The sequence below is a fragment of the Bos mutus genome, chromosome 2 (genome assembly GCF_027580195.1).
Source record: "Bos mutus isolate GX-2022 chromosome 2, NWIPB_WYAK_1.1, whole genome shotgun sequence".
NCBI classification, from domain to species: domain Eukaryota; kingdom Metazoa; phylum Chordata; class Mammalia; order Artiodactyla; family Bovidae; genus Bos; species Bos mutus.
The window spans coordinates 45,584,096-45,610,360 of record NC_091618.1 but is presented as its reverse complement, the minus strand read 5'-3'; the positions used below and the strand labels follow the sequence as shown (position 1 = coordinate 45,610,360).

Below are 26,265 nucleotides of genomic sequence, written 5' to 3'. Positions count from 1 at the left end.
TAATGGAATAACTGGCTTTCAAGACTCCCAATAAAAGAATGAATTGTAACTCTTCTCTTAGAATTAAGATAGCCTACTATCATTTGAGAACTTCAGTATAGGTTTCAAGTCTGTCAGTTTCTAGAATTATCCCTCTCTCTTCCTCTAAAGAGGTCATTCAGTAAATTTGTCTTTACAAGCCAAATGTGAAATCTGTGTTTATCCCAAAATCAAAACAATTGCTAATGGTAAACGTAAAGTGCTTAACATAAACTAAACTTTAAGCGTTGGTCTCTTTCCAATAATGACAGGTACATCCTGGTAAATGCTCCCTGAGAAGACATTACAACTGGTATGCAATTAAATAATGCCTAATATTTTTAGCCAGAATTTTAAATCCTCCATTTTCCCTCCTCTGTATCTGTTTAGGAAGGGAAAAAATTTAACTTCTAACTATCAAAATATATCTTATTCAAAGAAATAATAGTACCATTTCTCTTAAGACCCTTGTCCTCAGTTTATTAGGGTCAGAAATTTAATTTGTTCTTTGTCAGCAAAGGTGCTCTAATTTATGTCTATTCTAAAGAAAGAGAGCTCTAAAACTCTGTGGGATCTCTGAGGCCTGTACAAAGAGGCATGGATTACAATACAGGGGGCAAAGCCCCCACCCACAAATAACTAGACTCGGATTTCTTTTAAATTTTTAGGTGGCCCAGTGTCACTTCCTTCACAATCATAAAACAACCTCATAAATATGAATGTCTTTTATTATGAAAATTGCTGTTACATTACAGCCAACATTCCAAAACAGTATTTTAATAAACACTTGTCTTGATTACAAAGTAGAGCAGAAACCATGATCCTTTTTCAAAATCGATTAACATCTGCAGATGTTAACATGAAGAAGGAGGAGGACACTCCAAACGCTCACCCTGGTGTAGAGGAGATGAGATGGGGAAGAGCACCTGTTATCCAGAATAGCTACTAGTGTTACTTGTACAGTGTAAACCAACCACTTACAATAGGACATTTAAAAATGGTGAAAAGCAAAACAATAAAAGGCTGAGGTGTCACAATACTTTTGAGATGGGAAAAGCCAAAGTGAGTTTCCTTTTCCTTCCTCTCTGTGAGTTCAGTGCAAGGTATAGGGAAGAACCACAACACTAGGTCAAGGATGGATGCAGTTCTTTGCTTCCATATTTCCCAGTCTCCAGTCCTATTTTTAAAAACAGCTTGCATGTAAAAGCCCTTCAGGCTTTCACAGGTCCTGGAACACAGCGTTTGCACGTGGATGAATGAGGTTCCACAGCAGCTCAGAGTCAGTGTCTGAATTCCAGTGTATCCACTCTGGAGCATTGTAAGGAATCCAAGAACACAATTCCTATGTTCTTTCTCATTGGGAGGCAACAGACTCCTATTTGGGTGTGCTCCATGTTTGGGGTCAGGGTGTAGAAGTAGTAACTGCACAGAACCTTTCCATCACGAATAAATGCCCTGGTGGAAAAGCTTAGAAAAAGTTAAAATTGCAGTTTAAAAGTTCCTCTTTCCCCTTCCCTCAGCAAAGAAGCATGGTGCACACATGATTGCAAGGAATTCTGGAAGGCATAGTGTGGCTACTATAGTTTCAAGTACAAAGTATTCCTTGCAAAGGGGTCTGGGGTGACTGTGGGCAAACCAGAAACTCAAAAATATTCATCAACCTCTTTAATGTAAGAAGCCACACTGAGAATTTTATCCTACAAGTTCATGAGCTGGCATACTCTTTACCATAGGAAGGGATAGCCTCGTTTCTCCAACAGCAGATGTATGATACTTGGGAAACTTAACACAGGCCAGGGACTGGTCTAATCTGATTTCTACCTCCTTTTCCGTCCTCCCTTTCCACCGGTCTTTTATTCTGGGCTCAGAGCTCCAATCACTAGCAAGGCTCAGAAATAACAACCAAAATAATACAACGTCCTAATTTCAACACTGTTCTTTTTTGCTGCTACAGGAAGACACCAGATGGTGCTGAAACACTCTGAATAGATAATCCAGTTGTCAAGCTGTTATGCAGCCTAGTTAAGCTTCTCACGCTGGATCTGATAGTAACATGCCTGAAAGAAAAGTTCAAAACCATTTAAAATTTACTTTAAAAGAAATTACATAAACATAACAATGCACATGGGACTAAGAAAAGAACTCCTTTATGAATACTGAGCGCTCAACAAAATCAGCTGCTCTCATATTTTCCCATTTTCTTCCAGTCCCCCTATCCTATCCCATGTCTACTTTGTCTAGTTGTAATTAGTAGAAATAAAACTTTGTAAAATTCTGATTCTAAAACAGACAAAAACATTTTTTTCAAGCTGTTTAACATCTGTTATTAAGCAGAAATATCTTAATTTGCTAAGCCACTACTGACTGGACATTTAGAATATGCTGATGATCAGTATAAGGTACACAAACAAGTGTAATCAGAATCACCAACATGTTTGATAAACACACAGGTTGAGATTAAGCATCATTCCAGACCTACTGAGTCAGAGGATTGGATAACTTGCTTTAGTATTTTGAGACTGACCAATTCTATTTTCTTTAATATAGTATATATTTTAAAATATTAACAATATGTGCTGTTTGCATTAAAATTTTATATAAAAGAAGGTGGTTAATGAAAGATTCACAATATTGTAAATGAAGGAGAGATTTTAACAAAATATTAAATAATATCTATACTTTACCTTCAAAGTAGTGAACATTATACCCTGTTCTCCATGCTGAAGATATGGGTCCATTAGATCCTCGATGAGGTGTACCTCAGAGCCTAAATTCCTAATCCTGCCCCAACGAGAAAGAGATATTGAGTTACTTCTGCTTATGTATGTCCTACTTCTGAATCTATTTAAGTTAGAAGAGATTGGTCACCTGGCCCGGAGCACCACATATAAAAAAACAGGGAATAAGTCATCCATGGACCATAGGAAGTCTTCCTGAAGTGATGCCAGGACACTCTGAGAGATCTCTTCAAAAGTCTGCTGGATGACTTTTAGTTTGTCTGATGGGGTAAACGTTGTGCTGTTGTAAACAAACAAACAAAAGAAACAATTAAAAACTAGAAATAAATGACAAAATATAGCCTATGGTTGTTTTCTTAGTAGAGCCATTTGACATTGTTTGACAATATACTCTAAGGGCTCATGTGCCTTAAGCTGGACACATCAGGCAAAAGGAGTCACCAGAAGGGATGACCTCTGTAAGCCTATGATTCTTTGAGGAAAGAAGCCTCCAGCTATGAATGGTTCACATGAAAGAATTCACTAAGTCATAGATCACCTCCTTTTACCCACATGGAACCTTATTGTCCTAATACATGCTCTTCTCTGAGTAAGAAGCTTAATTTCCCTTTGGCTAAAGATATGATTATGTAGATAAATTTCTGGGTAGGTTCTTCACCACTTCTGAAAATGCAAGGGCCTTGTAGAGTAAAAGGTAACCCAAATGTCTCAAGAGTTTTTCTGATATCCAGGCTGAGTTTGACACCATCTTGGGGAGTTGGGTGTGGAGGGACTAGAGTTTAGGTAAATATAAGATCGCATCAATATCTTAGTAAACTAACCACTCCTTTGATTTATGTAATTTTCAACAAAGCAGAGATCACCTGATCTGTTGCAGACATTCCACAGCTGAGGCAAAACAAGCATCTTTCGTGGTTGGCAAAACCTGCAAAAAAAAAAAAAAAGGACTGATAAAGGTCAAAGAAGAAAGCTGTCTTTTGCAGTGACAATAAACATAAACGACACCAATCACAGAATGCGTGTCTTAAGTGAGTAACTTACGATTGTATACTATACTATCAAAGTAAAATGGAAATTTTTTTGCTAATCCCCCACACCAAACAAAAGCATATTTGCTAAGGAAACCAAAATTCACTGTACCTTTTTATTCTCTCCAAGGACTGACAAGGCCACTGGCCAAAATTTCCTACAATGGAATCCATATGTTGTTAATATGTGTTTGTGTCTTATGGTAGATTAAGCCCCATAAAAACAGTTAATGACTAAATTGACTTTCCTGTCCCCACTTAAAATAACTATTTCAGTTACTTAGTTTTTACTACTGAACCAGTCCATTGAAAAAATTTACTTTCCAATTAAGGCTCAATCTCTTTTTTCTAATAGCACAAATCTATAATTATTGGGTGCTGTGGTAATCAGCTTCATCATAACACTTCTAAAAAGTATAATTATTGACTGTTTCCTTAGATTATAGGAAACAACGCCCTACAATAAAAAAGGGCACTTCTAAACTTTTAATTAGAAATTGTAGATGGGAAGGGAGGGAGGAAAGAGAAGAGAAAAGAAGGGAAAGAAGAATGCAAGAGACTGAATACAATTAACTTTTTCTGAAAATGTGAATGTATGTACTTGGCTTCGAAGAACTGCAAAATATCAGTCAGGAAAAACTCAAATTATTTACATATATTCAGAAGAATAATCAGATTTCAAACTCACATCTAAAGATTCTCAGAAATAAAGATTTTTAAATATCACTATTTTGCTAAAGACAGGCAATAAGTAATAAGTGCAAACCATATATTCAATTAAATATCAAAGTACCAAATTCCTGATAATGCTGTTTGCATTTTGAGTTAAAACCACTAGCTCCCATTCATAATTACTGTACTGACCTCTGCACCCCAAGGAAGCCCAAAAGAGCAAGGTCTGTCTGCTTATTTAGCCGGAGAACACATTCCCAGTAAACGTCCTCCTCACGATCATTATCCAGGGCGTACAGCATGAACAGTGGTGGGTAGAGCCGAGGTAGGAGTACAGGAAGCAGTAACCCAGAACCTGTTACCACATAGCTACAAAACATCACAGGGAGGCGGAGAACCCTTAACATTAAAACTGAATATAGAATCAAACATGGAGCTTCATTTTCTAGAAGTAGAAAGTAAAGGTGGAAAATTTTGAGTAAAGAAGCAGTTCTATTACTTCTTTTACGTAAGGAGTTAACATGAGAAGTTTACCTATGGCCCCAGAGTTTTGTCTTGGGTCACCTGTGAATTCTTTTCATAGGCTCAAAATCTAAATGAAAGCCCACTGTGTTTACATTTTAAGGTTGACTTCTCTGTTGAACTGTGGCAAAATGATCTACTTTGCTCATCAGCCTTTGTGCCTAGTCATCTGTGGTTACAGCTTCATGGCATTTGGCTAACAGAACTTGAGACCTAAAAGAAACCTCAGAGATCACCTAATCCAACCAAACTATTTTAAAAAGAAGGAAACAGATCTAGAGAAAAGAATTTTCCCTGAGATTCTCTGCATAAGATCACTTGGTTCCCATCCTCTTTCTTCACCATCTCCACCCAGCTCTACTCACCCTGGCTCTGGTGATTCAGATCTGGAATCTGACTTTCCAGTGCAGAAGGATTTCCTTTCGGTCGGCAGAGGGGCAGAGAGAGGAATTGTGCTGCCCTCTTCAGGAAGCTCAGGAAATAAGAACCTAAGGAAGAATAAAACAATCATTATACAGTTACACCTCTAGAGTGAATAAAAAGAGTAAAAACACATTTCCATTATTTAATCCACTTAAGGACCAATTAAATCAAACTTCATATCAATTATAAAAGAAAATGCCAATTCCCTTAAGAGTCTTAACTAATGCTTTTTACATAATAAAATTAACAATGTAGCTAATGAGTGTATATGTGCTCAGTCCTGTCCCACTCTTTGCGACCCTATGGACTATAGCCTGCCAGGCTCCTCTGTCCATGGGGTTGTCCAGACAAGAATACTGGAGTAGGCTGCCAATTCCTCCTCCAGGGGATCTGCCCGATCCAGGACTGAACCTGCGTCTCTTGCATCTCCTATACTGGGAGGCAGGCTCTTCACCACTGCACCACCTGGGAAGCCTCACGAAACATAAATGCTCGGGGATAAAACTTCCTATTAGACTTCGTCTTCTCCAGGTGTTAGGTTAGGCTAGGTTTTAGAGACACAACTTTGCCTAGAGATTAACTCCAAATAAGACTCCTATATGTCACACCAAAATTGGTATTAAAAATTTATTTTTAGCTTTCTATTATACTTAATGAGTAAGAAAGACATAAAGGAAATAAGTTACAATGGCTATGAACACAAAGTAAAAATGTGTTTTCACTAATCTACTGAAGGATCTATGGCATAAAACCATTTTCCTGATGAATAATTTCTGCAATAAAGAGGAACATTCATGATTACAGCTTTCCTCGCAAAGCTGTAATCTCTAGATTCAGGGTGAAGCCATCCAAGCATGAGTGTAAACTAGTATTTCCACACCCTGCTGACATGAAAAGCTCTCTCACCTCACCAGCTGGAAAATTCGCTTAAGGTAGGACTTAATCTCCTTCACAGCCTCCTGCAGTAGCCGGCGGTTGGCTCCCACACCCACATATGTCATTCTATACACTGCAACCAGAGTCTCCACAAGCCTGCCCAGCGGGTGCAGAGGAGTGTCGCAGGCCTGAGCAGGAGAGAACCAATGCAGCCAGTCAGTGTGCACCAACAGCGGAAACAATCAGAATAAACAATTTCATAAAGGATAAACAATTTTCAAAGCGCCAAGAGTCTACTTTTTGGACCAGGAATATTTAAATACTTCAACTTCTCTGAAAGCGTTAATTCTACCCAAATTATATGGAGTAGGAATTCTTAATCAAAGAATCCTATTAACATTTTGGAAAAATAGCTTTGGATACTGATATAGAATAACATCATTAAAAGAAAGGTTCTAAGGGAATTCCCTGGCAGTCCGGTGGTTAAGACTCTGCACTTGCACTGCATAGGTTCAATCTCTGGTCAGAGAATTGAGATCCCACATGCCATGTGGCCCAGCCAAAGGAAAAAAGAAAAGAAAGATAACATACCTTAAATGTCAAGAAAAATACATGAAATGTTACCTTGCAGAAAACTGAATAATGAGAGTTGAAACAGTCACTGTTCAGTTCCCTTGATTTCTTCTAATACTCCTTCCTGCAACCCTACATCAATGCCTGTCATACTTTAAACTGTGGTCTGATTTCACAGGATTGGAGAAGGAAGCAAAGACAGCATAACCATGGGGTGAGGGTGGGGTGCCTTCTTTATATAACTTTTAGTTTGTTAATGTTACAAACAGAAAGCCATTTTAAACTCTGACCCTAGATGTCCAGGATCCCCTTGAACATTTACAAAACTTATAAATTTCTACCATCATAATCAGCCAATCTTCAGGTGGAAATGTGTTCTTAGCAGTCAGAGAATTAACAAAAGACATATTAAGAAAGCAAAAACAGGATATGAGTAACAATAAGCTGTGAGTACATATGAATGATATACTGTGTTAGTTGTATCATTAATTAACAAAACCAGTATGGTTCCGATTCTCATTTACCTTTATTAAGTATTTCTTAATGTCATCATATTTCTCCACGGAGAAGGCACCAACATGCTGAGGAATGAATTCCAAACTCTCTAGTGTCTGAGTCTGTGAACGACTTAGTATCTCTGGACTATAAAAAGGGAAAAGAAAGCCTATCATATATTTTAAGAAAGCAAGATAATTTTAAGTGCACATGAAGCTCTATTAAGGATGAAATGGAGCAACCATCACAGTGTTCAGACAAATGTACTTATAACTTGTAATTGTCCTATATTAGATTTATATAAGTTATTCAAAATAGCACTTAATGTTACTCCACACAAACCACAATAAATTAATGAAAATGTTGTGCCAATATAAACCCTGGTGTTGAAAAATACTGTTATACTGTTGTAAAATACTGTAATGTAGTATGTGTAATAGCCTGAAGAGAAAACCGGTGACAGACTTGTTAGTGATGATAGAAATGGAGTAAAGGGGAGAGGGAGAGCTAAAGAATGAAGGAAAACAAATCAAAGGGCAAAGGGTGAAATGGAAATGAGCTCAAGATGTAAGGGGATAATGTGGACACTACAACAGGTGGTGGGGTACGCACACAATGGGTAAAGGGAAGCTTCGGATGAAGAGGTTAAGATAAAACACATACCAGTCATCAACTGAAATTTTTTGTATTGGCACTCTATCATTAGATTACAATTAATGAGAAATTAGAAACAGTGCACAATTAACATTGATACTATTTTAATAGTATCAATGAACAAATAAGATCTTTGTGGCAACAATGTGGTTTTACACAAAAGTTCATTCATTCTCACTTCTTGGAAATACCCAACAAAAGTTAACCAAGGTTAACTGGAGGACTCAAGTCTCAATGTCTTGGCCCAGGGGCTCTATCAGCGAAGGCTGACCAACTACATCCCATAAGGACACATCCACAGCTTTAATCAATCCTGGGAGTTTCCATTTCTTTCACTGATACAGTAGGAGATAAAAATCATAAACTTCATGAATGAAACACTATAATCAATTCCCACTGATCCCCAATACAGGAAAAAACAAAACCAAATCTTCTTTCTATACTGCAGGGATGAGAAAGTTCTTTAGATTCAAATGCTAATCAGTGCTTGTGGAAGTGACTGGCCAAGTTACATACAGAAATATGAAGAATGGTAGATGGAAAAGAAAAGCAGGAAAAAGAAAAAGGAAGAAAATAAGAAAAAGAAAGAAATGAAAAGTACATCTGTAATTTTTCTTTCAGCACTTCCAAATCATTGTGCCACTTCCTTTTGGCCACCAAGGTTTCTGACAACAAAGATGCAGCCATTTGAACTGAAATTGCCATATACATGCAATGCATAATTCCTCTGTAGCTGCTTTCAAGATTTTTTCTTCCAATTTGAATATGACATGTCTGTGCATGGATATCTGGTTTTTTCTAGGATGAAGTTTGTTCAGCTTCTTGAATGTGCAGGTTTATGTGTTGGGCTTTCACCAAGCTTGGGAGTTTTCAATCACTACTTATTCAAATATTTTCAGCTCTGCAATTTTTCTCGTTTCCTTCTGGGATTCCAAGGACACAAATATTAGACTGTCAGGTCCTTAGAGCTCTGTTCACTTTTTTTTTTCACACTCTGTTGTTCAGCTTAAATAATTTCTATTAGTCTATTTTCAAGTTTACTGACTTCTGCTGTCGTTTCCTATCTGCTACTGAGTCCACACAATGATTTTTAAAATTTTGCTTAATTTTTCATTTCAAAAATTTTGATTTGGTTCTTCTTTATATCCTCTATTTCTTTGCAGGTACTTACAATTTTAACATTTGTTTCAAGGATATTTACAATTGCTCATTTGAATGTTTTTATAATAGCTCCTTTAAAGTTCTTGTCATATAATTCCAAAATCTAGGTTAAGGGGTCATGGATATCTGTTGATTATCTTCCCCTGAATGAGTTGAGATTTTCATGGTTCTTTGATTGCCAAGTAATTCTGGTTTATTTCCTGGACATTTTGAGTATTACGCTATGAGATTCTGGGCCCTGTTTATATCCTATTGAGGATGTTGACATCCAAAACATAGTAAACATAGAACTGAAACTGTTGTCTTTACAAAGACCTGCTTATGAAGCTGGCGCTTGGGTGGCACCTGGGAACCAAACCCCCTATACGAATATGAAGCATTTCCTAACATAGGGTATTGTGGCGCTGCCCGTAAACTGTATTAACTAAGTGATTTACGGTGAACACATGCTTCCTTCCGCGACTGTGGGATTTTGGTAGCTGGTAGGCTTAAGATTGGAGAAGGAAATGGCAGCCCACTCCAGTACTATTGCCTGGAGAATCCCAGGGATGGGGGAGCCTGGTTGGCTTCCATGTATGGGATCGCACAGAGTCGGACACGACTGAAGCAACTAGGCAGCAGCAGCAGGCTTAAGATGCCTATGTGACCAGTCCCCATAAATACCTGGGGCAGTTCATCTCTAATGGGCTTCACTGAGCAGAAATACTGTGTTTGTGTGGCTGCATTTTACTGCCTGGGGGAGAGTGTGCTGTGTGTGACCCCTCAGAGAAGAGGCAGAGCACAGGAAGCTTGCACATGGATTCCTCCAGACTCTGCTTGTGTCTTCTTCCCTTATGATTGGCTGTGGAGCCTTACTGTGTTGCTGGAACAACTCTTACCTGTGAGTACAACTATATGTTGAGTCATATTATGAGTCCCTCTAGTGAATCACTGAATGTGTAGGTGACCTTAGGAGTCTTTCAAACAGCTGATATTTTTGTTTCTGCTGGCTGTGGGCTGTGGTTCCAGTGTTAGCCCACTTCCCACGGACTATGCAGGCCTGTCTGGGTCTGTTCCGTGAGTACCACTCAAGTGTCAGTCTGGGACCTAGGTGGACTGCTTAGCTAATTAGAATCAAATCCACACATGAACAGGTATGGGGTGAATCCAGGAGTTCATAAACAACTTATCAGGGTTGCTTTCCAAAGTTCCTCTCTCTCCATGACCTCTCCAGCATTTTCTGATTCCCCCTGTAGGTAAGTCTTTCAGCCTGAAATTACCCACTTCCATAAAGTGGTGGGAGGACAGAGAGAGAAGCCAACATAGCAGTAAGATTTGGCCCTGACTCCTGGACCTGATGATCCATCAAGGGAGAAGAAGGCTCCACATCGTAAGAGTCCTGGCTCCTCCAAGCACTCCTGGCTGCTCCAGCTGGTGCATCGCTGTCCTGCCACAGAAGTGCCTGTAGGCTGAAGCATGAGAAAGTGGAGAAGGAGAGAGAAAACCCAGTGTTCCTCCTCCACTCTTTCTGAGCTCTAGGAGTCTCTGGCATCTTAAGCCAGAAATAGAGGGGTTTTTCTGGATCCCCACACCACAGTGTGTGCTTCTAGTTTCAAGTTATACTGAGTTCAAGCTGAGGAACATGGAGGTTAAAAAACTTGTAAACTTTCCCTGGTTGGGTGGCACTTTAAATTCAGGTGTTCTCCCCCAATAATCTGCTGACATGTACTCTTCAGAGTTTTGAACAGCTCACCACGTATTCTGCCTGCATTTTATATTAATAGTTGAGTTCAGTAGAAGACACAGGGAGGCGTGTTTTATCCATCCTTACCCAGAAGTACATCGCTGACTTCTAAATTGTCCTTAAAACCTAAATGTGGAAATCCTTAACCTACTCGCTTTAGGTTTCATCTTCCACCAGACTCTATGCTGGGCAGGCATCCACGCACCTGTCTCTGTGTTGGCGCCGATTGGTGGTCAGGGCCACAGCAATATTGTCCCACGCTTTCCAAACCTCCCCTTGGCCTGGGTTCTCACAGCCGAGCTGATGCCAACATTCATCAAACACGGCTTTCCACTTCTCATCAGCCGGCACCGCCAGGTTTCCAAGCTTCCTGCTAATAAGGTTATGTCAACTTTTTATTGATTACTTATTTTTGTGCAAATATCCTAAGAAACAGAAACTTTCTAGTAATATACGAACTATAAATACTTCTATGACAAAAGCTGCCTAAGTTGATAGTGGCTCTGTTGTCTAAAGACTGAATAAGAAGTGTAAAGGGATGGTTTTTAGCTACTTAGTGTTTATTAGATACTAAAGTGTATGAACTGTTAAGTATGAAGCACATCAGACTTGTCTCCTTTGCTTTCTACATTTCTACAGAATTGATTTTGAAAAACTGATTCCTGCTAAAAAGAGAAGTTTCTGTGCCTTGCATATCTCACAATGAGAACTGTAAAATACATTATGCACTGGGTTCTAAAAATACTCTTTAAGAATAAACATGCTACAGAAAGTATATCATGCTCCCATGAAAACAAAGAATCTGAGATGCTATCAAAATAAAAAAACAAAGCAGAAGCTGGAATCAGTAAAGGAAAATAAACGTGCCAAAAACCTAGAGAAAGAACACAATACACTTAGAGACCTTGATTTTCCCCATATATGCAGCGTATACTATTCCATTTATTGTATCTATAGGGCTGATCTTTACTTTTCAAAATCAAGTTGTGCAGGGCTTCCATTTTAAAAGGTTCTCTTTCGATCAATTTGGATACCTGTACCATTAACAGTAAGATTATTCCTGCACACAGAACTTCCATCAGTTTAAACATTTATGCTCTGAGGCTATAATCGAAGATAAGACTATAGATTTAGCTATCTGTAGCAGTTGTCAGTTTACAATTCAGGGTTATACACTACTTACAAAAACAGACTTTAAAAACCTGTTCTGCATTTGAAATATTAACCAGTTTTTACAAAAGCGAGACAACTCAAAACATTCAATAATTAATCCATAATTAATACTCATTACTCACAAAACTTTAGGTCGGTCTTTATCACTCTCATACAGACTAGGCTTGAAGTATGTTCCAGTGATTTTGATCCCAGATCCCCATTCTCCACTAAAATAACCTTCAATGTAATCTCCATTTGGCATAGTCAGTGTTCCCTAGGTAATGGTAGAGAAAATGTGGAATTACAAGAGGTACTTCCAGTCTTAAAAATCAAGGTGGGGGCATTAAAAAAAAAAGAAAAAAGAAAAAGCACTACATGGTTGGCATTTTCACTTTTAATTAGTCCCTAATCCTTAAAAAAAAGTATATGTACACGTATGTGCAAAAAGAGTATATGAAAATAACCCATGGGTTAAAGAAAAAGAAATAACAAGAAAAATTGTTAAAATACATTGAGTTGTAAAAAATGAATACACAACTTATCCAAATTGATGCAATGCTACAACAGCAGTGCTTAGAGGCAAATTTAAAACTGTAAATGTCTATATTATTAAAAAAAAAAAAAGACCTGAAATCAATAATCTAAAATTCTACCTCACAAAATTAGAAAAAAGCAAACTAAACCCAAAGCAAGAAGATACTAAATATTAGAGTAAAAATCAATGGGAAAGAAAATAAGAGATAAAAAAAACAATGAAACCAAAAGTTGCTTCTTTGAAAAGATACTAAAATTTGACACACATTTAACTGGATTGACTAAGAAACAAAGACCAACACTTAACTAGATTGATCAAGAAAAAGAGAGGACATAAAATTAGAAAATCAACAGAGGATATTAAAATGCAATAAGCTATAAACAAGTAAATTCTTAAAATGTCAAAATATTTGAATATATACATTTCACCAAAGAAGACAGATGAATTGCTAGTAAGTACTTGAAGATATGGTCTATAATGAGATTATTAGTCACTAGGGAAATGTTAATTAAATCCATGAGGTTTCAGTTCACATCCACTAGAATGACAAAGAGGAAAAAAAGAAAATAAAACGTATTGGCAAAGGTGTGAAGAAATTTGAATCCTTATACATTGACTATAGGAATGTAAAATGATGCAGCCACTGTGGAAAATAGTTTGGCCATTTCTTAACATGTTAAACATCAATTTTCCATAAACCCAGCAACTGTACTACTAGGTATCCACCTGAGAGAAATGAGAACACATGTTCACAGAAGAAGTTTTAAGTGGAAACGGAAAACAGAAACAAACTCAGAGAGACAGAAAACAAACCTGTGGTTTTCAAATGGGAATGGATAGAATATGGACAAATTAGTGGTATGGGATTAACAGACACAAAGTACTATGTACACAGTAGATAAGCAACAAGGATATACTGTGTAGCACAGGGAATTATACCCATTATCTTGCAATAACCTATGCAAAAATACTGAGTAGTCATGGTGTACACCTGAAACTAACACAATATTACAGATCAATCATATTTCAATTTAAAAAAGAAGAAAAGAAGTTGTAGTTAACTTCACTATACACAATAGCCTAAAGTTGAAAACAGTCTGAAGTTGAAAATAATCCAATGCCCATCAACTGGTGAAGGGACAAACAAAATGTGGTTTGGGGATGCTGTTCAGCAATAAAAAAGGAATAAAGTACTGCACATGCCACAATATGTAAAAATCTCACAAACATGCTAAGTGTGAGAAGCCACACAAAAGAAAACCCTTGTTGCATGATTCCAACTACATGAAAGGACCTGAAAGGGCAAATCTATAAAGTTTATCAGAGGTCATCTGGGACTGGAAGGAGAACCAGGGAATGACTATAACCGGGCAGGAGACGCTGATGGAAATGATCTCAAACTGGATCATGGTAAGAGATCAGTCCTGGGAGTTCACTGCAATGACTGATGTTGAAGCTGAAACTCCAATACTTTGGCCACCTGATGCGAGAGCTGACTCATTGAAAAGACCCTGATGCTGGGAAAGATTGAGGGCAGGAGGAGAAGGGGACGAAAGAGGATGAGATGGTTGGATTGCATCACCGACTCAATGGACATGGGTTTGGGTGGACTCCAGGAGTTGGTGATGGACAGGGAGGCCTGGCATGCTGCGGTTCATGGGGTCACAAAGAGTCGGACACGAATGAGCGACTGAACTGAACTGAAGTGAATGGTTGTACAACTCTGCATACGTACTAAAAAATCACTAAAATGCACACTTGAAACAAGTAAATTTTATTGGAGGCCAGCTTTTTTAAAGATCAAGAAAAAAATCAGTAAAAGATTATTAAGAGAGAGAAAGAAGTTTCCAACCTTTCCACTGAGGGTCCAGTCATCTGAAAATTCCCCTTCATAGATAGTATCATCTTCAGAAAGTAAAACCCCATTTCCCTATGTGAAGAAAAAAAAACAAAAATCACAACACATAAAACATAGGGCAACTTAGGGTAACACCTAACTTAGGGTATCTGTAGCCACATCCTCCAAAGCCTTACATAATCTTAAAAAAAAAGATAAGAAAAATTGTATTAGGGAAGGTGGAACATTAATAAAAAGATGACTTAAAAATTAAGGACTAGGAGTTTAAAAAAGTCAACCGTAACTATATGCAAAACATTCCACTCACCATCATTTTATTAAGATGGAAGTTGCCTTCATAGTATAAACCAAACTGGGTAACTACTACACCATTGCCTTGGCATACATCATCTTGCCACAGTCCCATATACTTCTCCCCTCTGCAGAGAAATAGAAAAAAAAAATTAAAAATAGAAATTTAAAAAAAAGAAATGAAATTAAAAAATCAATTATGATAAGGATGAGGTAGGGAAAAAACAATGATCACATGGAAGATACCAAGCATCACCCCTAGGTTAGTATCTGTCCCATTTCATTAATTAAAGTGTTAACGCTATCTCCTCCAACAGGGGAGAATGTGACTGCAAAACACATCCCACTCTGAGCACTGTCCTCTCAGGAACTGGTGGCTCAGATGATAAAGAATCTGCCTCAACTCGGGAGATCTGGGTTCAAACCCTGGGTTGGGAAGATCCCCTGGAGAAGGGAATGGCTACCCACTCCTGTATTCTGGCCTGGAGAATTCCACAGACAGAGGAGCATGGTGGGCTACAGTCCATGGGGTTGCAAAGAGTCAGACACCAACTGAGTGATTAACATACACATACTACCAGACACAGATCTGTATATATTTTCAGGGCTTCCTTGATAATTATAAAATATTAATTAATGCCAGAATTCAACTCAAAACAATGTCACTCAAGAGGTGAACTTAAAGCTATGCACAATTTTTCTTATCCAAAATTTATTGACTCAAATGGGGTTTATCAAAAAAGAAGGCTCATTCTTCTACCTACTCAAACTCAAGAGAAATCTTACTAATCTCCACTAAAAAAATCAAATGAGTACAAATTACCTGTTAAATAACCATGGATTTTAGTAACTACAGCAAAAAATTTTCAATCCCACATTATGACAATAACATGTGTGTGCTAAGTTGCTTCAGTCGTGTCCGACTCTGTGCGACCCTATGGACTACAGCTCACCAGCCTCCTCTGTCCATGGAATTCTCCAGACAAGAATACTGGAGTGGGTTGCTATGCCCTCCTCCAGGGCACGAGATCAAACCCATGTCTCTTACGTCTCCTGCACTCACAGGCAGGTTCTTTACCACCAGCAATACCTGGGAAGCCCCAACAATAACATGAGAGGCAGATTATATATTTAGTCTAAAAGCAAATCAGGCCAAACCAGATACAGAGGCAAAAGAACTATTTTCCTCCCCAAAGTTTAGTTCATTGAATTTAACCAAGTTTGATTCCTGGGTGGCTGGCATGGTAACAAGTCAGAGGCTTGACAGGAACAACTACATAGAAAGGTGTTTAGATACTATTTCATAATCCCAAAAGGGAATTTCCACTGATCTTGCTAACTTTTTATTCCTATTATCTACTGACTGCATTAAAGGTTTCTCTTTGTATAATAGTCAGATTTGGTAGCCCCTTTGAAACATGAAAAGCTTTGTATGGGTAAAGCTTTAAGGAAAATCATACCAATGTTAATTTTTAATGATCCAGATCTTGTACAGAAGTAACCTGTTGTTTGGTTCACAACCGAATGAATAAAATGACACCTGACAACTCTGTTTTCTTATTAAAAATGTTCTCAGTATTGTCCAATTAATACACTTAGCCTTCATAAAATCATCTTTTTTTAGAGACGAATAGGAACCTTATCCTCTCAACTAAACTGTGAGAGAAGCAGCAGAATACTGTACCTCGTGATATCATCAAAGACACCATATCCTGCTTTCTTATCCATTACCCACTGGCCAATGAACATACTGGGAGAAGAGGAAGTCAGCTTGCCGCTTCGCAGGAGACCATGACCATGACGCATATTATCTTGAAAACAGCCTTCAAACACTTCACCAGAGGCATAACTGTGGTTAGAAAGAATGGATAAAGATCACAAGCATACTGAATTCTGATGCTCATTTTTACAAAGTTTAGGAAATTCAAAATTATACTCATGTCTCACTGGTATTTGTTTATTTATATGACTATTTTTCACCATCAAAAATCTCACTTTTGAATGACTGAGTTTAAGAAGTTGAAGATGTTATGGGGGGAATTTTATGCTAACATGGGGGAAAATGTGTCCCTTATGGGAAAATGATAATGAGTGATCTCTGGAAGAATGACAGGTTTTATCCATACTAGAGCTATGCAATAAATATCAGATAAATTCACAAGCAAGAAGGAGATTCTATGAGAAAGTTATGGCTTACAATGATTTTACAGTTTTAAGAACTAAATAATAAGCTAATATCTTCATCCTCTGATAGATGAGAGGCTGATATTTAAAAGAAGAGTCAACACATTTTCAGTCATTAAGGATAAGTAAAATTTACTGCTTGGAAATAGAAAATTCAGGTTTACATGATTTTTCTTTTAAATTTATTTTTAATTGGAAGATAATGGCTTCACAATATTGTATTGGCTTCTGCCATACAACAATGTAAACCCGCCCTAAGTATATATACATGTCCTCCCTCTTGAACCTCTTTCCCACCTCCCACCCCATCCCACCTCTCTAGGTTGTCATAGAGTACTGCTGTGAGCTCCCTGTGTTAAACAGCAACTTCTCATTAGCAACCAGTCAGCAACCTTTCCAATGCTATTACCTATAGACTCCTTGACCACACATTTTTCCTTCTTTCCAATGGCCCACATAATGGTCTTCTTTGTTCAGTGCTTTGTTTGGGATTCTATATTCTCCGTATCTGCCAAGGAAAGTAAAAACATTTTAAGATGCATATATGACATACTCACTTTTGGTATGAATATGTTGGTAAATGTAACAAGAACAGAGAAAAGATCTACCTAGAAGAGTAAATGGGTTATTGGTTTACGTGGTTTTCTATTACCTAAGCTATCTGGCAAGTATTAGAGACTCAGAGAAAGGATTCATCAAAAGAGCATTTAAAAAGCAATCCAACTCTTGAAAGGAGGTAGGAAAAAATATAAAAAGACAAAAAAAAGACAAAAGAGGGAGGGGCGGAGCTCCGTCCCGGGAAGAAGAAGTCTTAAAAAAGAAGTTTCCAAACACCAGAAACCTTCTCACTGCGAATCTGTGCCGAGCTTTGGAAGCACAGAGGGCAACGTAACAGGAAGAAAAATAAATAAACAATTAAAACTCGAAGATTGCAGAGTCCTACGGTAACTCCCCAGTGGAGAAGCAGCGCAGGCGCCTGCAGGCGCCATTAACAAGCGGGGCTGGGCAGGGGGAGGCGCAGCGCGGGCTGCATCAGCAAGTAAGAATCTGGCCTGAATACCTGAGCACTATCTGGCGAAATAATTTGGGCTAACAAACCAGACTGTGGGATATCTACTACTGCGAAAAGCCAGCCCCAACCTAAGACCGCCAGGCCCGTGCGGAACAAAGAATTGAACAGAGATAGCCGGCTGCAGACCTTCCCCCTCGGTGATAGGCAGCCAGAGCGGAAGGGCAATCGCAGCCCCAGAGAGACATTATCTATAAAACTGTAAGCAGGCTTCTTTGCTAACTAAAACTTCTTGGGGTCTGGACGGTTAACATCTGCCTAGAAGGTGTGCGCGGTTTTGCGCCCAGATAACCGAGTGGCGGGAGGCGATAAGTCGCAGCATTGGCGCTCGCCAAACACCTCATCACTTGAGCTGCTCGGACCTGGGAAGGCACAATACTCAGGCCCAACTGAGTCTGCGCCTCTGAGGACTATCCAGTGCCTGAACCTGGCGGCTTGGACCTGGGAGGTACATACAACCCAGGGCCAGCCTTGGATTGTTCGGCGGAACAACCTAGAGCCCGAGCAGTGTGGGCAGGGGAGGCTACGCGCGCAGTGGCGGGGCAGACCCAGTGTGGCTGAGGCACTGCGGCGCACGCCAGTGTTATTTGCTTGCAGCATCCCTCCCTCCCTCCCCACAGCGCGACTGAACAAAAGAAGAAATACAGTTCCACCCATCAGAACACTGACACAAGCTTCCCTAACCAGGAAACCTTGACAAGCCACCTGTACAAACCCACACACAGTGAGGAATAGCCACAATAAAGAGAACTCCACAAACTGCCAGAATACAGAAAGGACACCCCATACTCAGCAATTTAAACAAGATGAAGAGACAGAGGAATAGCCAGCAGATAAAGGAACAGGATAAATGCCCACCAAACCAAACAAAAGAGGAAGAGATAGGGAATCTACCTGATAAAAAATTCGAATAATGATAGTGAAATTGATCCAAAATCTAGAAATTAAAATGGAATCACAGATAAATAGCTTGGAGACAAGGATTGAGAAGATGCAAGAAAGGTTTAACAAGGACCTAGAAGAAATAAAAAAAAGAGTCAATATACAATGAATAATGCAATAAATGAAATTAAAAACACTCTGGAGGCAACAAATAGTAGAATAACAGAGGCAGAAGATAGGATTAGTGAATTAGAAGATAGAATGGTAGAAATAAATGAATCAGAATAAAAAAAAAAGCGAATTAAAAGAAATGAGGACAATCTCAGAGACCTCCAGGACAATATTAAGCGCTACAACATTGAATCATAGGGGTTCCAGAAGAAGAAGACAAAAAGAAAGACCATGAGAAAATACTTGAGGAGATAATAGTTGAAAACTTCCCTAAACTGGGAAGGAAATAATCACCCAAGTCCAAGAAACCCAGAGAATCCCAAACAGGATAAACCCAAGTGAAACACCCCAAGACACATATTACTCAAATTAACAAGATCAAACACAAAGAACAAATATTAAAAGCAGCAAGGGAAAAACAACAAATAACACACAGGGAATTCCCATAAGGATAACAGCTGATCTTTCAATAGAAACTCTTCAAGCCAGGAGGAATGGCAAGACATACTTAAAATGATGAAAGAAAATAACCTACAGCCCAGATTATTGTACCCAGCAAGGATTTCATTCAAGTATGAAGGAGAAATCAAAAGCTTCTCAGATAAGCAAAAGCTGAGAGAATTCTGCACCACCAAACCAGCTCTACAACAAATACTAAAGGATATTCTCTAGACAGGAAACACAAAAATGGTGTATAAATTGAACCCCAAACAATAAAGTAAATGGCAGCAGGATCATACTTATCAGTAATTACCTTAAGCGTAAATGGGTTGAATACCCCAACCAAAAAGACAAAGACTGGCTGAATGGATACAAAAACAAGACCCCTACATATGTTGTCTACAGGAGACCCACCTCAAAACAGGGGGACACATACAGACTGAAAGTGAAGGGCTGGAAAAAGATTTTCCATGCAAATAGGGACCAAAAAAAGCAGGAGTAGCAATACTCATATCAGATAAAATAGACTTTAAAACAAAGGCTGTGAAAAGAGACAAAGAAGGTCACTACATAATGATCAAAGGATCAATCCAAGAAGAAGATATAACAATTATAAATATATATGCACCCAACAGGGCACACATGCAGTATGTAAGACAAATGCTAACAAGTATGAAAGGAGAAATTAACAATAACACAATAATAGTGGGAGACTTTAATACCCCACTCACACCTATGGATAGATCAACTAAACAGAAAATTAATAAGGAAACACAAACTTTAAGCGATACAATAGACCAGTTAGACCTAATTGATATCTATAGGACATTTCATCCCAAAACAATGAATTTCACCTTTTTCTCAAGCGCACATGGAGACCTTCTCCAGGATAGATCACATCCTGGGCCATAAAGCTAGCCTTAGTAAATTCAAAAAAATAGAAATCATTCAAGCATCTTTTCTGACCACAATGCAGTAAGATTAGATCTCAATTACAGGAGAAAAACTATTAAAAATTCCAACATATGGAGGCTGAACAACACGCTGCTGAATAACAAACAAATCACAGAAGAAATCAAAAAAAGAAATCAAAATTTGCATAGAAAGCGAATGAAAAATGAAAACACAACAACCCAAAACCTGTGGGACACAGTAAAAGCAGTCCTAAGGGGAAAGTTTCATAGCAATACAGGCACACCTCAAGAAACAAGAAAAAAGTCAAATAAATAACCTAACTCTACACCTCAAACAACTAGAAAGGAAGAAATGAAGAACCCCAGGGTTAGTAGAAGGAAAGAAATCTTAAAAATTAGAGCAGAAATAAATGCAAAAGAAACAAAAAAGAGACCATAGCAAAAATCAACAAAGCCAAAAGCTGGTTCTTTGAAAGGATAAATAAAATTGACAAACCATTAGCCAGACTCATCAAGAAACAAAGGGAGAAAAATCAAATCAATAAAATTAGAAATGACAGTGGAGAGATCACAACAGACAACATAGAAATACAAAGGATCATAAGAGACTATTATCAACAATTATATGCCAATAAAATGGACAACGAGGAAGAAATGGACAAATTCTTAGAAAAGTACAACTTTCCAAAACTCGACCAGGAAGAAATAGAAAACCTTAACAGACCCATCACAAGCATGGAAATTGAAACTGTAATCAAAATCTTCCAGCAAACAAAAGCCCAGGTCCAGGCGGCTTCACAGCTGAATTCTACCAAAATTTAGAGAAGAGCTAACACCTATCCTGCTCAAACTCTTCCAGAAAATTGCAGAGGAAGGTAAACTTCCAAACTCATTCTATGAGGCCACCATCACCCTAATACCAAAACCTGACAAAGATGCCACAAAAAAAAAACTATAGGCCAATATCACTGATGAACATAGATGCAAAAATCCTAAACAAAATTCTAGCAATCAGAATCCAACAACACATTAAAAGATCATACACCATGACCAAGTGGGCTTTATCCCAGGGATGCAAGGATTCTTCAATATCCATAAATCAATCAATGTAATACACCACATTAACAAATTGAAAAACAAAAACCATATGATTATCTCAATAGATGCAGCAGAAAGCCTTTGACAAAATTCAACACCCATTTATGATAAAAACTCTCCAGAAAGCAGGAATAGAAGGAACATACCTCAACATAATAAAAGCTATATATGACAAACCCACAGCAAACATTATCCTCAATGGTGAAAAATTGAAAGCATTTCCTCTAAAGTCAGGAACAAAACAAGGTGCCCACTTTCACCATTACTATTCAACATAGTTTTGGAAGTTTTGGCTACAGCAATCAGAGCAGAAAAGAAATAAAAGGAATCAAATTGGAAAGAAGAAGTAAAACTCTCACTATTTGCAGATGACATGATCCTCTACATAGAAAACCTAAAGACTCCACCAGAAAATTACTAGAACTAATCAATGATTATAGTAAAGTTGCAGGATATAAAATCAACACACAGAAATCCCTTGCATTCCTATACACTAATAATGAGAAAACAGAAAGAAATTAAGGAAACAATTCCATTCACCATTGCAGCAGAAGAGAATAAAATACTTAGGAATATATCTACCTAAAGAAACTAAAGACCTATATATAGAAAACTATAAAACACTGGTGAAAGAAATCAAAGAGGACACTAATAGATGGAGAAATATACCATGTTCATGGATTGGAAGAATCAATATAGTGAAAATGAGTATACTACCCAAAGCAATTTATAGATTCAATGCAATCCCTATCAAGCTACCAACAGTATTCTTCACAGAGCTAGAACAAATAATTTCACAATTTGTATGGAAATACAAAAAACCTCGAATAGCCAAAGCGATCTTGAGAAAGAAAAATGGAACTGGAGGAATCAACCTACCTGACTTCAGGCTCTACTACAAAGCCACAGTTATCAAGACAGTATGGTACTGGCACAAAGACAGAAATATAGATCAATGGAACAAAATAGAAAGCCCAGAGATAAATCCCACACATATGGACACCTTATCTTTGACAAAGGAGGCAGAATATACAGTGGATTAAAGACAATCTCTTTAACAAGTGGTGCTGGGAAATCTGGTCAACCACTTGTAAAAAGAATGAAACTAGAACACTTTCTAACACCATATACAAAAATAAACTCAAAATGGATTAAAGATCTCAACATAAGACCAGAAACTATAAAACTCCTAGAGGAGAACATAGGCAAAACACTCTCTGACATACATCACAGCAGGATCCTCTATGACCCACCTCCCAGAATATTGGAAATAAAAGCAAAAATAAACAAATGGGACCTAATTAAACTTAAAAGCTTCTGCACATCAAAGGAAACTATTAGCAAGGTGAAAAGACAGCCTTCAGAATGGGAGAAAATAATAGCAAATGAAGCAACCGACAAACAACTAATCTCAAAAATATACAAGCAACTCCTACAGCTCAACTCCAGAAAAATAAATGACCCAATCAAAAAATGGGCCAAAGATCTAAATAGACATTTCTCCAAAGAAGACATACAGATGGCTAACAAACACTTGAAAAGATGTTCAACATCACTCTTTATCAGAGAAATGCAAATCAAAACCACTATGAGGTACCATTTCACACCAGTCAGAATGGCTGCGATCCAAAGTCTACAAATAATAAATGCTGGGAGGTGTGTGGAGAAAGGGAACCCTCTTACACTGTTGGTGGGAATGCAAATTAGTACAGCCACTATGGAGAACAGTGTGGAGATTCCTTAAAAACTGGAAATAGAACTGCCTTATGATCCAGCAATCCCACTGCTGGGCATACACACTGAGAAACCAGAAGGAAAGAGACACGTGTACCCCAATGTTCATGCAGCACTGTTTATAATAGCCAGGACATGGAAGCAACCTAGATGTCCATCAGCAGATGAATGGATAAGAAGCTGCTGTGGTACATATACACAATGGAGTATTACTCAGCCATTAAAAAGAATACATTTGAATCAGTTCTAATGAGGTGGATGAAACTGGAGACTATTATACAGAGTGAAGTAAGCCAGAAGGAAAAACATAAATACAGTATACTAGCATGTATATGGAATTTAGAAAGATGGTAGCGATAACCCTGTATGCGAGACAGCAAAGAGACACTGATGTATAGAACAGTCTTATGGACTCTGTGGGAGAGGGTGGGAAGATTTGGGAGAATGTCATTGAAACATGTGAAATGTCATGTATGAAAGCGAGATGCCAGTCCAGGTTCAGTGCGATGCTGGATGCTTCCACTTTGTCTAAGAGCAAAAAGTACATGCCAGTAAGCTTAAGGCAACAACTCATCAAGCATTGCTTTAAATCTTGATAGCTTTCCTTACTGTGGAAATTTCATCTGACTCCTAACACTCTCTTTATTAAGTAATACTGATTGGCTCTTAAAATTGATTGCTTTATGTTTAAAATTCATTGCAAGCAAGAACAATTTGTATTTCTTCCTCACTACCATAAAAGACAGAAACAGTCAGGCCAAAGATGGAAAGAAAATACCGTAAGACTAACCTTTTCCTGGGGTGTTGATGAAATGAGAGTGAACTGCTCCTCGGGTGTAGTTATCTTTAGGCCATTCCTAAAATGTGCACAAGAATAAAGGCCAGTAGGTAAAACAACCTGTTATTATAACATCAATCCTCAAACATGAAAAGCAACTTGTTTATTTCAAGAGGATGAGAAGTCAATCAGATGTAAATGCAGTCTTGCCCTGGGTTTGGGTCCCATAGTGGGGAAAGGACACAGTTTCTTTGCTCTGGGTTAAACAATGGGGACGTAAGCAGTGGAGAAGCCCTTCCAACACTCATCATGTTGGCTCTTCATGATCTTCCCGCTAGGCCACTTACTATCTATGTGTTGGGATGGTGAGCACTCTTGTACACAACAGCGAGGCCTCTTGAGCTTTTATTTGTCTAAGGAAGCAACCTGGGTAAGTAACACAAGAAGGGAATGTGGTAGGGGGACACTTACACACCACCAGCTTCTTCAGAAAGTGGCTCGGCCCACAGTGTGGCCAAAGGGAAAACATGGTGTGTGGAGAACTGAAACAAAGAATATGGAGACACGTCTGAGAAGGCCGATGTGGGCCCTGAAGTTGCTGCTGCAGAACGCCTTTCAAGTGGTTAAGTCCACCTCAGCCACATCCCCATAACACAGCCAACCCCAGTGGTCTCGCCATGTTTGCAGCTATGGACCCCTTCACATGGCTGACACTCATTTTCAATTTGGAAACTAAAACAGCTCCTGGAAGTCTAGCCTGTGCCACCAAGCAAACTAAACATTCTCTTTCACTCAAGTGTTTCAGTAAAATCACAACAGTTTATAAAATAAACTGATGGTACGATTAATTAAATACTCATAGTACTGCCCCTTCCATGGCCTCTTTTGAGGTGAGGAATCTAACCTACCTGGGCATGGACTAGGGCATCATTAAAGAGAATGAACCAGTTCACAGAAAACCTCCCAGCGTGCTGCAGGGACAGGGCCCGGTTGCTGCTCTCACACAGCAGCCGACGCTCGGGCTTCCGCAAGGAATCCTGGGATTGAAAACAAATACAAAATCAAAGTATCAAAATTATTTTATGCAAAGAGAAAAAGAAAAAAAAATACAAATTACATTTAGGAGAATTTGTTGGTCATAGCTTAGCTTGGTGTTAATAAACTTAAATTCAGATGGGATCCAAACATTTCATAAAAGCAGAGCTCAAAGGAAAATAAAAAAGACAGGAAAGTGGCTCAGTTGGTAAATCTGCCTGCTATGCAGGAAACCCAAGTTCAATTCCAGGGTCAGGAAGATCCCCTAGAGAAGGAAATGGCAACCTACTCCAGTACCCTTGCCTGGAGAATTTCACAGACAGAGGAGCCAGGTAAGCTACAGTCATGGGATTGCAGAGTTGGACATGACTATGCTACTAACTTTCATTTTCTGGAACAAACAAAAGAAGAGACATATTCAGAAAAGATTCCCAGAGATGAGGGAAGGTGCTGATTCTCAGAACCCCCATGGCTGTGGCCCTTAGATCACCCTTAGAAAAGGGGTCACTATAGCACCATTACCGTAAACAAGTGAGGAGTCAAGAAAATTATGGCAGCTATTACAGCTATGCCTGCTGTCTGTGGGGTAAGACCATTGGCATAGTTTACCGTCATTTTTCCAGGAAAGGTCTTCCAGAAACTCAGTGTGTATTCTGCTTCCTTCCTTTTCCTGCCGAGATGGAGAGCAAGTGACTCATAACAAGAGCTGGAATCCTGCAGCTTCTGGTATTCTGGAGATGTCTAGAGGCCAATAATTAAGAGTGGGGGGTAACGGATATATAACAATAGTCCAGAATTTGTAGACTCATTGTGGTTTAAATAGGTAGTAATAAATTTAGGGAAGGAAGCCAGCCTAAGAAAAGACATGGTACACTATAGGGAACTGAGAAAAAAGAAGACTGTCTCCAGAAAATTCTACCACATACAGTTACACATGTATCACATACAGGTACATATGGAATAGGTGAAGAACTCAAGAGGGAAAAGAAACAAACACTGGCAGTTATCAGTAAGGAGAAAAGCAGAGAACTCAGGATAGGAGAGGAATTATCAATGGTTTTGGTCTCAGGATCCCTCTATTTTGCTTCTGTGGGCTATATCTCTTGATATTTACCATATCGGAAAATAAAGTTTAAAAAATTTTAAATCTTTATTAATTCAAATATAACAATTTTTAATGAAAATTAAAATTTTCAAAACAAAAAATGTTTCATATTAGAAGCAGCACTGTTCCACA

At 38.4% G+C, this 26,265-nt stretch overlaps 1 protein-coding gene across 1 annotated transcript in view; it reads right to left on the bottom strand.

Annotated features, from left to right (window-relative positions):
• Positions 1–1,942: 1,942 nt before the first annotated feature.
• ALS2 (alsin Rho guanine nucleotide exchange factor ALS2) overlaps positions 1,943–26,265 on the bottom strand; it is a 64,680-nt gene continuing 40,357 nt past the window's right edge. The window contains exons 14-33 of the mRNA XM_070360500.1: positions 25,638–25,769; positions 24,902–25,030; positions 24,465–24,535; positions 24,006–24,072; positions 18,228–18,337; positions 17,316–17,414; positions 16,407–16,571; positions 14,739–14,850; positions 14,426–14,503; positions 12,179–12,312; positions 11,089–11,253; positions 7,375–7,492; positions 6,308–6,465; positions 5,344–5,466; positions 4,649–4,825; positions 3,897–3,942; positions 3,620–3,681; positions 2,887–3,036; positions 2,703–2,799; positions 1,943–2,075 (exon numbers count right to left, since the gene is read on the bottom strand). Coding sequence (XP_070216601.1) covers positions 2,037–2,075; positions 2,703–2,799; positions 2,887–3,036; positions 3,620–3,681; positions 3,897–3,942; positions 4,649–4,825; positions 5,344–5,466; positions 6,308–6,465; positions 7,375–7,492; positions 11,089–11,253; positions 12,179–12,312; positions 14,426–14,503; positions 14,739–14,850; positions 16,407–16,571; positions 17,316–17,414; positions 18,228–18,337; positions 24,006–24,072; positions 24,465–24,535; positions 24,902–25,030; positions 25,638–25,769 — 2,232 coding nt within the window. The 3' untranslated portion in view covers positions 1,943–2,036. The remainder of the gene's footprint in view (positions 2,076–2,702; positions 2,800–2,886; positions 3,037–3,619; positions 3,682–3,896; positions 3,943–4,648; positions 4,826–5,343; positions 5,467–6,307; positions 6,466–7,374; positions 7,493–11,088; positions 11,254–12,178; positions 12,313–14,425; positions 14,504–14,738; positions 14,851–16,406; positions 16,572–17,315; positions 17,415–18,227; positions 18,338–24,005; positions 24,073–24,464; positions 24,536–24,901; positions 25,031–25,637; positions 25,770–26,265) is intronic.